General features: G+C 42.6%; 1 protein-coding gene across 1 annotated transcript; it reads left to right on the top strand.

Moving 5' to 3' along the window:
* Window positions 1-1000: 1000 nt before the first annotated feature.
* Window positions 1001-12122, top strand: gpc2 (glypican 2; the record flags this gene model as incomplete). Its single annotated transcript, XM_080773427.1, has 11 exons — window positions 1001-1172; window positions 3629-3787; window positions 4514-4648; window positions 5848-6023; window positions 6233-6313; window positions 7286-7451; window positions 8859-8989; window positions 9893-10039; window positions 10187-10323; window positions 11012-11184; window positions 11842-12122. The coding sequence occupies 11 exons, from the start codon at window positions 1001-1003 to the stop codon at window positions 12120-12122; spliced, it is 1758 nt and encodes a 585-aa protein (XP_080629553.1).
* Window positions 12123-15307: the final 3185 nt, after the last annotated feature.

The raw sequence follows: 15307 nt of genomic DNA, 5'->3' as shown, positions 1-15307 counted from the left end.
ACAATGCGTATTTTATTTCAGTCAAGAGTCAACCACTCTATCTTTGGTAGTTGGTAGTCTATTTTGGTAGCTATACTTGCAGCCAATGAACAAATAGGCCCAATAGGCCTACAATTTACAAGGATAAGTGTTTCCAGACTAGGCTATATAGTATAGGGACTTGGATGTCACATTTCTCAAAATATATCAACTTTCTGAAAATACTCACTGTTCATTGTTGGACACTGTCTATGGACATTAATCCACCTCATGGTTTTGTAGTGCATATTTAGTTTTCTTTAGTGTTCTTGTGAAAAAGATATGTCTTCAAGCTATTTAATTGGTACTAATTAGATTATATTTTCAATTGTGTCCATCCTGATTTTTTTTCCTTAAATGTTGGTTGCTTGGCAACCAATTCTAGCAAGTCGTGGCCCAACCATAGGGAGTCGGGACCCAACACTTGTCTTGGCTATGGGATAGATTATCTGCCCCATGACTGCAACAGTCGCCACCAACCAACCCATGCTGCCCCATGATGCTGCCCCCTCCTCCCCTCCACCGCAGGCAGGCAGGCAGCTCATCCTCCCTCCCTGTTGGTCCATTGTTCTGCCGCGACTGATAGGCTGCAAACTGAAACTACAGAGAGATGCTGCGAGGACCCATTCATGCTCCCGTCTAAACCTGTATGTACAGCAGCCTCGTAGAGGGAAGGAGTACTGCTATAGGCACAAAAAAGAAAAGGAGAAAAAAAAGAAAACATATGTCAGTCCTCAGCCGGAGGTGGATTTATCTGAAAATGATTTACTGAGGCGATATAGAGGAGATGATTAGACGCGTATTTTAGATTTAACAGACGAGAACTAGACGAGTTGGCATACTAGTACTACAGTGTATAGTAGGCTACAAGTGACGCTAATAGTCTACTTTTGCTTTTTGACTTGACTCATAGACTGCACTATTTGGCGAACGTCTCATTTAGCCCGTTAAAGCAGCTGCTGGATTTAAAGTGTTGACAAAGATGGAGCCCCGGCTTTCCTTTCGCCGGTACCCGCTGGTCCTGCCCTGCATGCTGGCTGCCCTGTCACACACTTTGGGCCCCGCGATAGCGGGGAGAAGCTGCACCGAGACCCGGCAGGTGTACTCGGAGAAAGGCTACAGCACGAACACCGCTCCGCTGACTCAAATCTCTGGTAAGGCGTCTTAAATTCCGAAATGATCATCATCCTAGCTGTTTCGCACGGGGAACTCCGTCCCAAATGCTATTATTCCGTGGGCTTTATTTAAATGAAGGACAAGTCATGTTCCCCCTGCCTCAGCTGTTTGAACTGGACCCTGATGAGCAAAGTGTCAACACCGGCGCAACAAAGAACCTCGCCCCTAATTAGTATTTGGCTGGTAGCTGGTATTTATGTATTCAGTCATGCCTGCCTGGCTTTAGTGGATAATAATCAGAATTAGGAACACGGGGATTAACAATATGGACTAACCATATCATATTTGTGTGCTTGTATGCTAACTTGAACGTGTGTGTATGTGTGTGTGTGTGTGTGTGTGTGTGTGTGTGTGCGTGCGCGCGCGCGTGCGTGCGCGCGCATGTGAGGGGTGGGGAGATGGAGAGAGCTGATGCCCTAAAGCCCCAAAGGGTAAGGCAGGAGTATAAAGGTTTAAAGGGCTTGGCACTATAATGAGTCAGTGAGATAATTGCATTATTGATTGCATGTGTCATGCATGTGTCAAGAGAGACATAAGCCTTTATTGCAGGTGGTATTTCTGAGCAATTTTAAGTCTTCAGTGAAAGTCGACCAATGCAGTGTTGCGTATGTGATGATGATTATATTGTCAAAGGATTTGGGTCTGTATGTTACTGAGAGGATGAAATATTGATTGTGCGTGTGCGTGCGTGTGCATGTATGTGTGTGTGTGTGTGTGTGCGTGCGTGCGTGCGTGCGTGCGTGCGTGCGTGCGTGCGTGCGTGCGTGTGTGTGTGTGTGTTGGGCTATCTCTAAGTCTTGGCTGACTGTCCCGTGGGCAAGGGGAGCAGATGGCCAGGAGAACGAGGGATGAGGAGAGGGAGTTTTAGAAATGGAAATGGTGGGATGAGAGAGAGAGGGCTAATAGCTTGACACACAGAGAACAAAAGAGGCAGAGAAAGGGGAAAAAGCAGAGGGTGGAGTAGTTACAATTACAATTCAGACAATGTTTTAAATACAAAAGTCATGTCTATTTAGGTTTGCGTTGAAGATTAATTTTACCCTAGCAATACCTTCTCCTAAAGCCAGATTGTTGTCTTTATTGGTTGACATTTACTTGGTTGTCATTTACATATCATTACCTCAAACATATCAAAGGCCCAACCTGAGTTGACAAAGAAAGACAGATTGCGTCTGAATTATTCATGCAGGGAAATTACAAATTTCTATTACTTCCTTATCTTTGATAAGATTTTCTGACAGTAATGGCACACGTTGATGAACAAGAGAATGATAGAGCCCACTTTCGCTGTAATATGTCTGTTTTGAGCTGATAGTCGTAATGATAGTCTTTAATGATGAATTAGTCTATCAGTAATAGAATAAAGACAATTTACTTCTGGTATAGGCTATAGCCTATCTAATTGTGTAAAACTGCAATACAAGTGTGTGTGTGTGTGTGTGTGTGTGTGTGTGTGTGTGTGTGTGTGTGTGTGTGTGTGTGTGTGTGTGTGTGTGTGTGTGTGTGTGTGACTGTGTGTGTGTGTGTGTGTGTGTGTGTGTGTGTGTGTGTGTGTGTGTGTGTGTTTCCAAATGGTCAAATCAAGAATCAGTGGAATGAATGTCCTTTGTTGAACTATGGAAGGGAGTGAAAGCAGTGCGTGTGTGTGGAAAGTGACATGCTCATGTTTAAATGAGTATCAAAGTGTTGAATCCTATATTAAAATTGGCTTAAGGGCTGGTGTCACTCTGACTCAGATATAATCATAAACAAACCTGATATGCCCATACTGTATATATAGGCCTAGGCATGATGTCACTATGACTCAGACATATTGGCTGGATCGGTGCTGCAGGTTCTAGTATAATTAAATCACACCCGTGTGAAGTGAGGGGTACTCTTATCATTACACATCTTCATACATCATGTCATGAACAACTGAATGTATGTGATTGGTTCGCCAATTTGCTTGTCTGCATATGACGTACATTTTCCTTTCATTGTCAATGGCATTTAATGTTTGTGTTGCCAATATGCCATACGTCATATTGTCAATTTCAAATATGAGACGTGTGGGGACAAAATCTGTATATCAGAAAAATCAGACTTGTTTGAAGTGAGGGACGCCCACTGTATTTCTATCGGCCACATCATGACGTTTCACGTTGTGAATGTTTGTTTTTACTGCTGCCCTAAACAAACATTAAAAGTCCATCGACTTGGCTGCCATTCAATATATGTTAGTGCTCTAAATGCTGCCATATGACGTTATCTTCAAAAGCCATGCATGCATTGGAGGGTCTAGCTAGTGCCCCTCAAAAATAGTCTACACAACTATACAATTACAATAAGATCAACTACCTTAGAATTCAGTGTCATTATCTACGTTGCCTTTGTTGTCCTATATTGGCTGTAGAAGTTGGGGCTGTGGTCTAATGGTTTCCCATTGTACCAGGTGAGCACCTGCGGCTGTGTCCCCAGGACTACACCTGCTGCTCCAGCCAGATGGAGGAAACGCTGGCCCTGCAGAGTGAGAGAGATTTCCACAAAGCCATGGAGGATACCAGCCAGTTCCTTCTGACCACTTTCACCCAGAGACACCGCAAGTTTGATGGTGAGGGCCCCGACTGTGTTATGCAGCATAACAACTGTGAAAGTGGCCGTTGAGGCAATTGAGGCAACACTTTTGCCTCAATTGAAGATATGTTGAAGATATGTTGCTTTGTCTAGTGAGTAGCGACACTTCACTTGACGGTTTATCACTGAAGCATAAATCAGCCCTGTGGTTGAGAAAATGTGCAGAATCCCTGAAATATTAATTTAAAGTGAGCTATTAGCTATCTTGTGTTCACAGCTAGTTTTCACATTGTAAACTTGTGAGTGCATGAGAAGTTTGTAGCATTCACTCACACATTAATCTGTGACTGCAAATAAAGCTAATTTAATTCAAAGTACTAACAAGAAACTACAGTGGAATCTTATTTTCAACTATTTGTTCATACCATAAATGCAGTGTTGAAAAAAGACTACAGTGTGACTACATGTTTATTAATATCACAATTCTACTTCCTTCTAATACGTCTTATTTTCCTCCCTCCTCCATCTGTTTATGTAACGGAACTGTTGATGATTCATTAAAATACCAAAGTACTATATATAACACTGAGCGAGTGTGGGAGAGCTGATTTACAAATCCACCCCTTATCACGTAACCATCCCCTGCGCTGTTGAGCTAGGGTCAACACAACAGAAATGCAGAAACTTGGCATGGATGTTAGTGAGGAAAGTGAGCGGAGTGGGTGGGAGATAGACTCAGTTCTGCCTGTCCTCTCTCTGTTAGAGTTCTTCAGGGAGCTCATTGACTTGTCAGAGAAGTCGATGAACCAGATGTTTACCAAGACCTACGGACGCCTCTTCACACAGAACGCTCACGTCTTCCAGGAGCTGTTTGTGGAACTGCGTCGTTACTATTCCGGTTAGTTAATCAGTTGACATATTGACATCTTAATGTTTGTGACTTTGTGTCCAGCATTCCTGATGCCATAGTAGTCCACATATCCTCCACATGTCCAAGACACCTCCATCATACACCACATTACATTGTGTCTCAATCAGAAGTGCTGTGTGAGACTCACTCACACAGGGTGCAAAGTGGAAGGCAATTACAAGGGAAGGAGTTCGGTGAGGGTGAGTGTTGGGGCCCCCAACATTACCAAATATAGGTAATCATAGGCCCATCTACAAATTCTGTGACATTTGCAAACATTCTGGAACAGTAGCATTATGTTTCCATATTAATACAAATTTGCCAAGATGGGTGAGATTTCCACTTTCCAACTTTGGACACAAGGTTGAGCGACAGTAGAAGTTCATTATAATTTATATAAATTTAGCTGAGAGCAAATTAATTCCCATGACAGCGAAAAACCGTCTTTGGTGCTCTATTCTATTTAAAACATTTAGCAAAGACTGTTAGTTCCAGGTATGGTCATAGCTAGATTCTCTAGGGTTGCATAGCCTTGCTCCAAATCCCTATTGAGGTAGTGGGAATGACCAATGTTGTCAAAGTAGCAGCAGTGTCTTTCAAGTAGAATGCCATGGAGAATTAGAACACCATGGAAAGATAGACATTTGGAAAGCCATGGATGCCAGGTTGTTTCTATTTCAGTTCAGGGTTGCGTTGTTTTGGCATGATAGCTTGCTGGCGAGCCTAGTCACAGGCTGTTACTGCTAGTCAACCTGTTACTGTCTGCCAAACAGCATGTGTAGGCTTAATTGTGGAGCACACACTGTAAACTTCATAATGGATAGGTACCAATTGAGGATCTGGCTACCAGTTTGAATTGTCATCCCCAACATAATTGAACAGCCCCTCTGCCTTTATTTGAAACATAATTGAATTGGCTCATAATTAAATGATCACAATGATTATAAAATGAAAACACCTTTTAATGTCTGCTGTATTGAAATGAACATGTCTTGCATATCAGACATGATTTTGTGTTGGGGAGCTATATATGCCACATGTCATGAACACAGCCTTTTTTGTGTCAGTAATGGACCTTTTCCATTATTTATTTATATATGCTAAGAATTCCATTGCATTATGTGACCCTATTCAGAAGGAAGAAAGTTTAATTCACCGTGTTCATTTGCACGTCGTCTATCCACTAGGGGGCAGTGTAAGTCTGGCCGAGGTTCTGTCCGAGTTCTGGTCCAGACTAGTGGAGCGGGTCTTCTCTCTAGTCAACCCTCAGTACCAGTTCAGCGAGGACTACCTTGAGTGTGTCAACAAACATTCTGAACAGCTGCTGCCTTTTGGAGATGTGCCGCGGAAACTACGCGTACAGGTGTGTGTGTGTGTGTGTGTGTGTGTGTGTGTGTGTGTGTGTGTGTGAATGTCTGATGTTGTGTGAACAACTGAAAACTGTTTCTGTTTGGCAGTTCATCGCTCACAATTCTACCTGTGATTGATTAAATCCCGTTATGCTCTTTTCCCTCAGAAGATTGTTGTCATGTTTGAATGACTTTGTTCTTGTCTTTGTTTATTTGTGTCCAGGTGTCCAGGGCCTTTATTGCAGCCAGAGCATTGTCTCAAGCCTTAGCCACTGGTCGAGACATTGTGAACAAAGCAACAAAGGTACGTTGCTCCACGAGTGGTGTCTGGTGATCTGTAATGGATGTTTGGCTGAGTTGGTTATAGGAGAATGCCACCATGGTGTGCGAGTGACAACCAAAGGCGAGATTGTTAATCTCATTTTCCAAGTTCCTCCCTGACAATACAGATAAATCCATCTTCCCGTGCGTGCGTGTGTGCGTGCATCCGTGCGTGCGTGCGTCCAGGGGAAATCTCACAAGCCGCGACAATGATCATAACCAAACTTTGTATAGGCACACTTCCAGTATGCCAAAGAAGTGCACTTCCAAAGTTTTATACTTTCTGAATTTTGATCTAATGTACATTTTATAACGGAAGTCAAAGGGGCTTGGATCGAGCTGAAACCTTGCCCAAATTTAGAGTCATATATTACAGATACATCATAGACGTCACATTGGCCACATTGGAGCCAAGCTGTTCCCTTGTGGATGCCGAGATCTATCATCCATATGATTTTCCTATACCACTGCCGCCAAGTGCTTGCTCATGGGGGAATGTTGGTGGTTTTCAAACCTTTTAATATCAAGCATTAAAAGGTCAAGGGACCCTGAGGGTCCCTGGATTTTTGAGAACCACTGTCCTGCTCTTTTGTCGAGACAAATTGTCATGTGATTTGGCAGTTTTTAAATAATGTATTGATTGATTGATTGCTGTTTACTGGCTCTTCACACGATAGGCCTTAGTTATTCTTTGCCAGAACCATTGTTATTGACAACATATTATGTAAATTACAATTTGAATGTCTGCCCCCTGACATTTGCTTCCAAAATAACCTCAGCGGTAGGGCCCTGCAGCATTCGTTTTGAAGCAGTACGTCCCTGTTTTTGTTTCAAACGGAATTATTGGATTCGCCGTCCTAACAGCGAACGTAGCTACCACAGGTCACGATGTCACCAAATGTCTTTAATTGCATTTTAGTCATCTGTTCATTATTTCACACATTTGTTATTCCAGTTGACTGCAGGCTCAGAGTGTGTGCGTGCACTGATGCGACAGTGGTACTGTCCCCTGTGCCGGGGCATGCCCACCCTGCGCCCCTGTCACGGCCTCTGCCTCAATGTCATGAAGGGCTGCCTAGCCAATCAGGCTGACCTTGACACTGAATGGAATAACTTTATTGGTAAGTGATCAGGCCGTCACAAACTGTCATAAAAAATTATAAAAAAGTTCAAATTCACTCTTGCTACTGTGTGCGACGCAGTACCTTTATTTTCTTGATGTTGATCGAAGTGTATAGCGCACCAGAAGTCAGAGCGCGGTGGTTACAAGAAAAGTAATTTATCGTTTTAAAGGACTTCCAAGCATATTTCACTAGAAATAACAAATAATAATGATAATTAATTAATAACTTAAATAATTTGGGGACGGATTACATTCACTTTTGCACAGTGGTGAAAAAAAGTTAGTGTGGAGCCCTGCTACACATGAAACTAGCACCCCCTTTGGTGCTGTCTCTTTCATTCTCCGTGTGCTCCGTTTGGTGTCTGTCCTCCTTCCCCTAATGATTTGGCCGTTCATTAAACATTCATGCCTCCCTCCTCCTTTACAATTGATCCGTCTTCCTGCGTTTGCTCCGCGCTTTCATCAAACAGCTCAGCCTTCCTCCATGTCCTCTCTGCCTCCACAATGCTCCCTCCTCCTCCTCATACACCACTGGCTCCATTTCCAATGAGCCCCCCTTCCTCCCTCCACCACTCATCCTGCTCTCCATTGCTTTCATTCTCTCTGTTTTCCACCTCTCTCGTTGTCTCTCTCTCTGTTCATTGCAGTAAGATATTTTCATAAGTTGTCTTTCACTGCATTATTTAGCATCATTCTGTATACGTTAGGTCCCTTATTGGCCAAGGGTGGCCACCGACATACTCAGCCGATTTGCTCAGACACATATGACGTAAATTCTCCATCCATTGTCAATGGCATTTTATGTTTGTGTTCAGACACTACACACTATAGCTGTTTATAAAATTGGACGATACACAGAAAGGTGTGTGTGTGTGTGTGTGTGTGTGTGTGTGTGTGTGTGTGTGTGTGTGTGTGTGTGTGTGTGTGTGTGTGTGGGGGTGGGTGGGTGTGACCAATTGACCCTGGGTTGTAATTACCCCTCCTTCCTTGTGTGTGGGTCATGGTACAAACAGACAATCAGTGCTTAAACAGACAGACCAGACCTACACACACTGTGGTGGTTAGAGGTTGTCTTCCTGCTCTTACAGGGTGGTTATTTGGTCACGTATGGACCACTACTCATTGACAAAAGGTATTGCATGAAGCTCAAAGCGTAATACATATCCTGCACTGCCCAAACAGGCTTTCTGGCCTAGCTCGGCAGTAGACATTTATTTAGCTTTTTGAATCCTGGGTAAGACATAAATCTTGTGTATTTTAAATGTATGGATTTAACTGTATACTTTGTCTCTCTGTGCTTTATTATACTGCACTGCAAACAAACTAGAGAAACGTCTCTCTTTCTACCTCTGCTCTGCCTCCTCTTCTCCTCACCCCTCAACATTTTCCTCTATCTCTCCCTCAGATGCATTATACCAGGTGTCAGAGAAGCTGGAGGGGCCCTTCAACATTGAGCTGGCTGCAGACTCCATCTCTGTCAAGGTGTCCGAAGCTATCATGCACATGCAGGAGAACAGCGTCACCATCTCTACAAAGGCAAGGATGAATAGATGAATGGTTGGAGTGAGAGAGAAAAAAGGGAGGGGGGCGATGGGGTGTCATGGGAGGGTGGATGAGGAAACAGACAAAATGGATGCTTGTAGATGTATGTAAACATTTAATTTAACTGTAATAAATATAGATGTATCAGTATTTTAATTGTACTGCACTCAGCTACAGTATAAGACTTTAGGTTGGAATAATGTCTTTAATTTAGGGATGCACGATTAATCGGTAGCATAATCGGAATTGGCCATATCGGTATCGGAACGGTCTAAAAATACAAAGATTATTTCATCGTTTTTCACCAGCTACATTTTTTTAAATGTAAAAAATATCAAAAGTCTAGTCTAGAACAAAAGCCTTTTCTTTTTCTACATTTAATTTGTGTACTCATCTCATTCAGTAGTCATTCAGTTGTGAAAACAGACACTTGGAAAAGAGTATAGGCTATTTATTGATTGATTGAATACTTTATTAACAGGCTTTGGGCCAAGCCCCTAGGGCCTAGACTTGTTTCCATTGTGGTCCTCTGTATAAAATCGGTCAGAATCGGTATCAGCAGATATGACCCTGCAAATAATCGGAGATCGGATATCGGTCATAATTTCATAATCGTGTACCCCTACTTTAATTAGCTATTGAAATTCATGTGGAATACCGTACATAACAAAATCCATGACGACAATAATCACTGTCCATGTTCCAATCAACCAAAATCGCCAAAATATCCCTAACATTTTATTATAGGAAGGAACATACTGTCCTTACCCAGCGAATTCTGTTTGTTTGTTTGAATACACGCCGGATTCACTGTGGAGGATTCGAGCCACAGTTTTCACGGTGGTGAACCACCCCGATGTCCATTATATATTTTTCCACTATTGTTGTTCCCTCCAGGTGTTCCAAGGCTGTGGAAGCCCCCGGCCAGCTCCGGGACGGTCAAAGCGGTCCCCCAAAGAGCCTGGCACCAACAGGAGGCCCTTCCACACCTACAGTCCTGAGGAAAAACCAACCACGGCCGCTGGAACTAACCTGGATCGACTGGTGGGTGGAGGAGAGAGTCATTTCTTTCTACATTCTTGGCACCAACGCATTCACACTCCCGCAAACACAGCAAGAAAGTGATTTAATAAGCCTCTGTGAGTCATCAACAGCAGTTCATCCTTCCTTCATCCCGCCTCCATTCTCCAGGTCACAGAGCTGAAGGAGCGACTGCGGCCTATGCGAGGCTTCTGGGTGTCCCTCCCACACACCATCTGTAATGACGACAAGATGGCCGCCGATATCACCAACGAGGAGCGCTGCTGGAATGGCCAGACGCGTGGGAGGTTTGTGTGCACGCATGTGTGTGAATGCGTGTGTGAGAGAATATTAGGAGGAGAGGCAATACGGGTTGGGGTGGGGACAAGTAAAGGTGCGAGGATATAAACGGGTGGAGAGAAATGCGGTTTATTTGACATTCACCCATGAGTGCTTAGGAGAGAGCTGGGAGCGAGAGAGCTCTTGGGTAACAGCATTGCACATGGAAGTGTTTGAGGACGTTCGCTTGTGTGGGTGTGTAAGTAAACAACAGGACCGCATGAATTAGATTCAGTTTTCAGAATTCAGTTTGTACATTTTGCATTCATTTGCGTGTGCCAAACCTTGTAATGAACTGTACTTTTGTCTGCTTTTTTTGCAAACTGCTAATAAGGTATTTCAGTCAATCAATCAATCTGAGTGAGAAATGGAGCATAATTAAATAATGTTGCATTATCTGTACATCATGCATGCTACTGTTTTCCAAAGTTGAAGCAGGGACCAGCAGAGTCAAAATGGACCCATAATGGCTCTGTAACTCATCTTAAATTAACACTTTTGTGATTTTGCAGTGTAGATTGGGGTCCCAGAGATTTAAAAACAAAATGGTATTGAATCAAATCAAAGTCTAATGCTTATGCAAACTGGGGGTCCTTGAAAAGAAAAATGTTGAGAATCACTCATGTATGCATTTAATAAGGCTATGTGTGTCTCCAGGTACCTCCCTGACGTGACGGGCGACGGGCTGGTGAGTCAGATTAACAACCCGGAGGTGGAGGTGGACATTGCCCGGCCGGACGTCAGGACCAGGCAACTCATCATGGAGCTGAGGGTGGTCACCAACAAACTGAGACATGCACAGGCCGGCCAGGACACCGACTTCATAGACAGTTAGTTGCTCTTCTACCTGACTATTACACACAAATGTGCACATGCACCCAACTACAACAATTTAAATTTGTTTTGTATGTATACATTTGGCAGCAGGAGATATGTCATGCATTACACAGTCATCAACTGTTTCTGATCTGGCTGACACGTCTCGTCACTGATTCAAGATGGTAATTTAAAATAGAAAATACAGTTGACAATAGTACAGGTAAAGGGTGAAAACACTGAGAAGCCATTGATAACGAGCAGACAGCATGTATATTAATAATATAATATTTATATATATTTGGATTATCACTGCCCTCTGTTGAAAAAGTACAATAAAGTTGGGTACTCAAGTTATTTGTAATCTTGCATGCATATTATGTGTACTGAATGGTGCAGGGAGGTACATTCTAATGTTTAAAGGAACTTTTATGATGGAGGGAGTTTCCTTTCCTTGGCCTGTCTCTCTTCTTGGTCGCTCTCATATCTCACTGTGTTCATACATTCTATTTCTTACTCCAACCGCCATTTATTGAATTACCACAAAGAGAAACTACCACTATTGTTGACCCTCAATGTAGACTCTTGTTGGCAGTGACGATGTACAAGTAACATTTGTGTCTAACTTGTGTACACAACGCAGTCTTAGGCCTCTTTAATTGTCATTCCAGGTGAGGAAGGGAGCGGCTCAGGGGGCCTAGACCAAGGTGAGCGGTACAACGATGATTGGCCAGGCTACGGGCCCTACTCCCCGCCTTACAACAAACCCCCAAGAACACCAGCCACCAACCCTGGCAAGCCCCCTCGTGTTAGAGAAAGAAACAGCTCCAAGTGGAACAGGAACAATGGCCACGGACGAGCTAAATCGTCCAGCAGCCGCCTGGCATTGTCTGTGATTTCCATGCTGTTGCCTTCGTCCGTCATGGTCATTGCTGCCCCCGTGTGGAGATAGCTGCTTCCTGCAACTCGGAGTTGAGAAGAGTTGATTGAAGGTGAAGAGGTGGAGGAGGATTTATTTGGGTCTTGTTTGGTATAAGCACATGATTTCTAAAAATAAGTCTATTTGGTCACGCCAGCAGATGAAAGTCAAAATATTGACAAGCTAATTAAAGACACATTTATGGGTTAGCAATAACTGAACTGACAACCAGCTCACTCACTGCATACAATATTAAAATTGGATAGTTTATTTTCCCCTCCTTTACAAGCCACAGGGGATAATACTGCCATCCATTAAATTAAATGATTGTTAAGAAAATATATAATAATAATTAATTAATCGCAGACTTCTTTTTTTAAGATGTAGTCACTATACGACCACAAATGTCCCAAGAAACTAGTCTGCTGCACTCTGGGAGAAAAGCACAGCTGAAATCTTTGTTTTTAATGGTGTTCCTTTGCGCTGGTTTAAGGAACGGCTAGAAGCTGTTTCAACCAATCAGATTGCTTCCTCGAAACGACCTGTTGTATAATTAGAGAATAATTTCACACTTTCAAAGTGTGGGAACAGGAGTTCATGAGGCTCCAAGGAGACCCCAAAGACAGAGTCAAGGATGTGTCCTTTGTCATTAGTAAGTAAAATGCAGCCCCGCCCCCAACCCAAGCAACAGGCTGCGCCACATTGATCAAATTCACATTGCATTGCTTTTCTACATATAGTGATTGGAATGTGAAATGCAATACATGCGAGCATAGTTTCTTTCTTTTAGAGTTCACAAAATGTGTGAAAAGAGAATCAAATCAAAGTCTCTTATGATCTCTTATGAACAGTTTTCATTTGATTTAAAATGACTCAAGTAACAGCATGGGGAGGGCCCCATTCACAAATTATATTATGTAGACAAAAACATGCATTGCAACCTTATGTTTCAATCACAATATTCATGGAAAATTGCTGTACATGTCTCAAACATTGAGACCTCTGAAACCACGTGGAAGCCTTATGGGCTGTCCCCACTAAGCACGATAATGAAACAATAACCATAAATATATTGTTTAAAAACAAACATTGGTAGTGGATGGTAGAGAGTCACTGAAGGAGGCAGCTTAGTCTCTCCGAAACATCACTATTCTGTCTCTGACTGTGTCCACAAAATTTGCATCGGCAGCTATGAGTGTGCGGCTATACTCTTATTATTTATTGTTTCATCCGTTGGCTGGCACCTTTTGATAAGAGTGAGAGTCAACACCAGACAACATAATTATTATAATTGAGTTATCGTGTTTGGTGCGGATGGCCATTTATTTGGAATGTACATATACGTACGATGCCCTCTCTTGGATTGTCCATGTATGACATCTGACTGATCCATGTAATATATTGACAAAGCCTTTAATTAGTGTGGTTGCCCAACAGGGCAACCAGACTCTTGTAATTGTAACACTTTATTATTATTCCACTTATTATTTTTCTTCCACTAGTCTTTATTTTGACGCACTACCCCTCCCTCAGTTTTGACTGTACGCACTTGAGCCATATGTCAAATTGACCGGAAAAATCGGGAATCGTGTGCGTGTACTTTGCTAAGAGAAATGTTGTATAGTTTAATTGATATGAATTTATTAGTGAATTAAATTATCCCATTGACTTCAATGGAAAAATGCAAAAAATCACATTCAAGTATTTTTTCCTCTGCGACTGTCAGCATTATAGTTACAAAACTTGGAGGAATATTTCCTAATTATCACTAAAATTAATTAAAATTATAATTTTTTAGGTCGGCCTCATGGTGGCGCTATAACAGCCCACTTTACCTTTTGGCTCATAACTCTTGAACCGTATGTCGTAAAATCAAAATTATTTTTTCCCTGGATTCCTTGGGTCATGACGCATCTCCCCATATAGGCCACGCCCATTTCCGCCATGATGGATTTTCCGCCATTTTGAATTTTGTCCAAAACACACTTTTTGCTTTTCCTCCTACAGATTTTGTCCAAATCTCACAAAAATATGTACACGTGATCTCTGGACCCATCCGATTAAAACAGAAACGCAGATTTTCGGTAGTGCGTATCGTTCGGCCGTAATCGTCTTCCGAAGTCAGTAGGAGGGGCCTATATCACGAAGAGTGCCATAAATCACGAACGGAATGTCCAATCCATCCAAAATTTGAATCACATGTCCGGGGTGGTTCGTTCAACCGAGTTCCAAAAGCAATTCCATTTTCATCCATAGGGGGCGCCGCAAACGCGATAAATGTAACCGTTTGTCGGAAAACCAGAATTTCGGGGGTTAAATCCCCTCCGAATTACTTACACACGATCTAAGGTGTGACTTGAAACTGTAACAGGCTGGCAATATCAGTGGGAGGGGTATATATATGTAAGCCACTGCGGCAACCACACTCTGCAATTTTTTAAAATTGCGACCTCTCCGAGGTTGTCTAGTTAATTTATATTTCTGTAATATTTGATTGTATTTATTTTTAAAGGCAAGGTTTGATGAAAGTGTTCTTATCCTCTGAATGGAGTACGTAACACAGCCCTGAAGTTTTTCTGCTGGTTAGTCTTTAAATAATTTTCTGTTAAAGAAAAAACAATTTGAAGAATTATTTTATTTGTTCATGCCATTTGAATGTTATTGACTCAATCACATGAAAACTAGTTATAATATCAGGCCACATAACCAGCTATATTTTTTATTCCACAGGTATTTTGAATAATTGTATACCATGGATTGTTAGTCGTGTGTGTGTGTGTGTGTGTGTGTGTGTGTGTGTGTGTGTGTGTGTGTGTGTGTGCGCGCGTGTGTTTGTGTGTGTGTGTGTGTGTGTGTGTGTGTGTGTGTGCGCGCGTGTGCAGCCGCACACGTGTGTGTGTGTGTGTGTGTGTGTGTGTGTGTGTGTGTGTGTGTGCGTGCGCATGTTTTGTGTGCATACGTGTAGGGGTGAGTGTGCAAGTGTTTGATGGTTTTGTATTATTCGTCTATGTTGTGTAAACTGAGACTGTGTTGGGGTCTTTTTTTGTAACTGTTCACAACTTAAACTTTTGTACTTAATTTATGTTGTTGGCCGCGCTCATGCAGGGACGGTACCGGTGGGTTGGGTGTTGGGTTAGGCGGGGGTGGTGGAAGGGTGATTTTAGCCCCACCCTAAGCCCCCTCCCCATAACCCCCCCAGTCACAATTTTCGGGAGCCG

Source organism: Protomyctophum bolini (genome assembly GCF_963924005.1).
Source record: "Protomyctophum bolini genome assembly, chromosome: 10".
NCBI classification, from domain to species: domain Eukaryota; kingdom Metazoa; phylum Chordata; class Actinopteri; order Myctophiformes; family Myctophidae; genus Protomyctophum; species Protomyctophum bolini.
The sequence above is the reverse complement of the archived record's forward strand: the minus strand, read 5'-3'. Positions and strand labels throughout refer to the sequence as shown.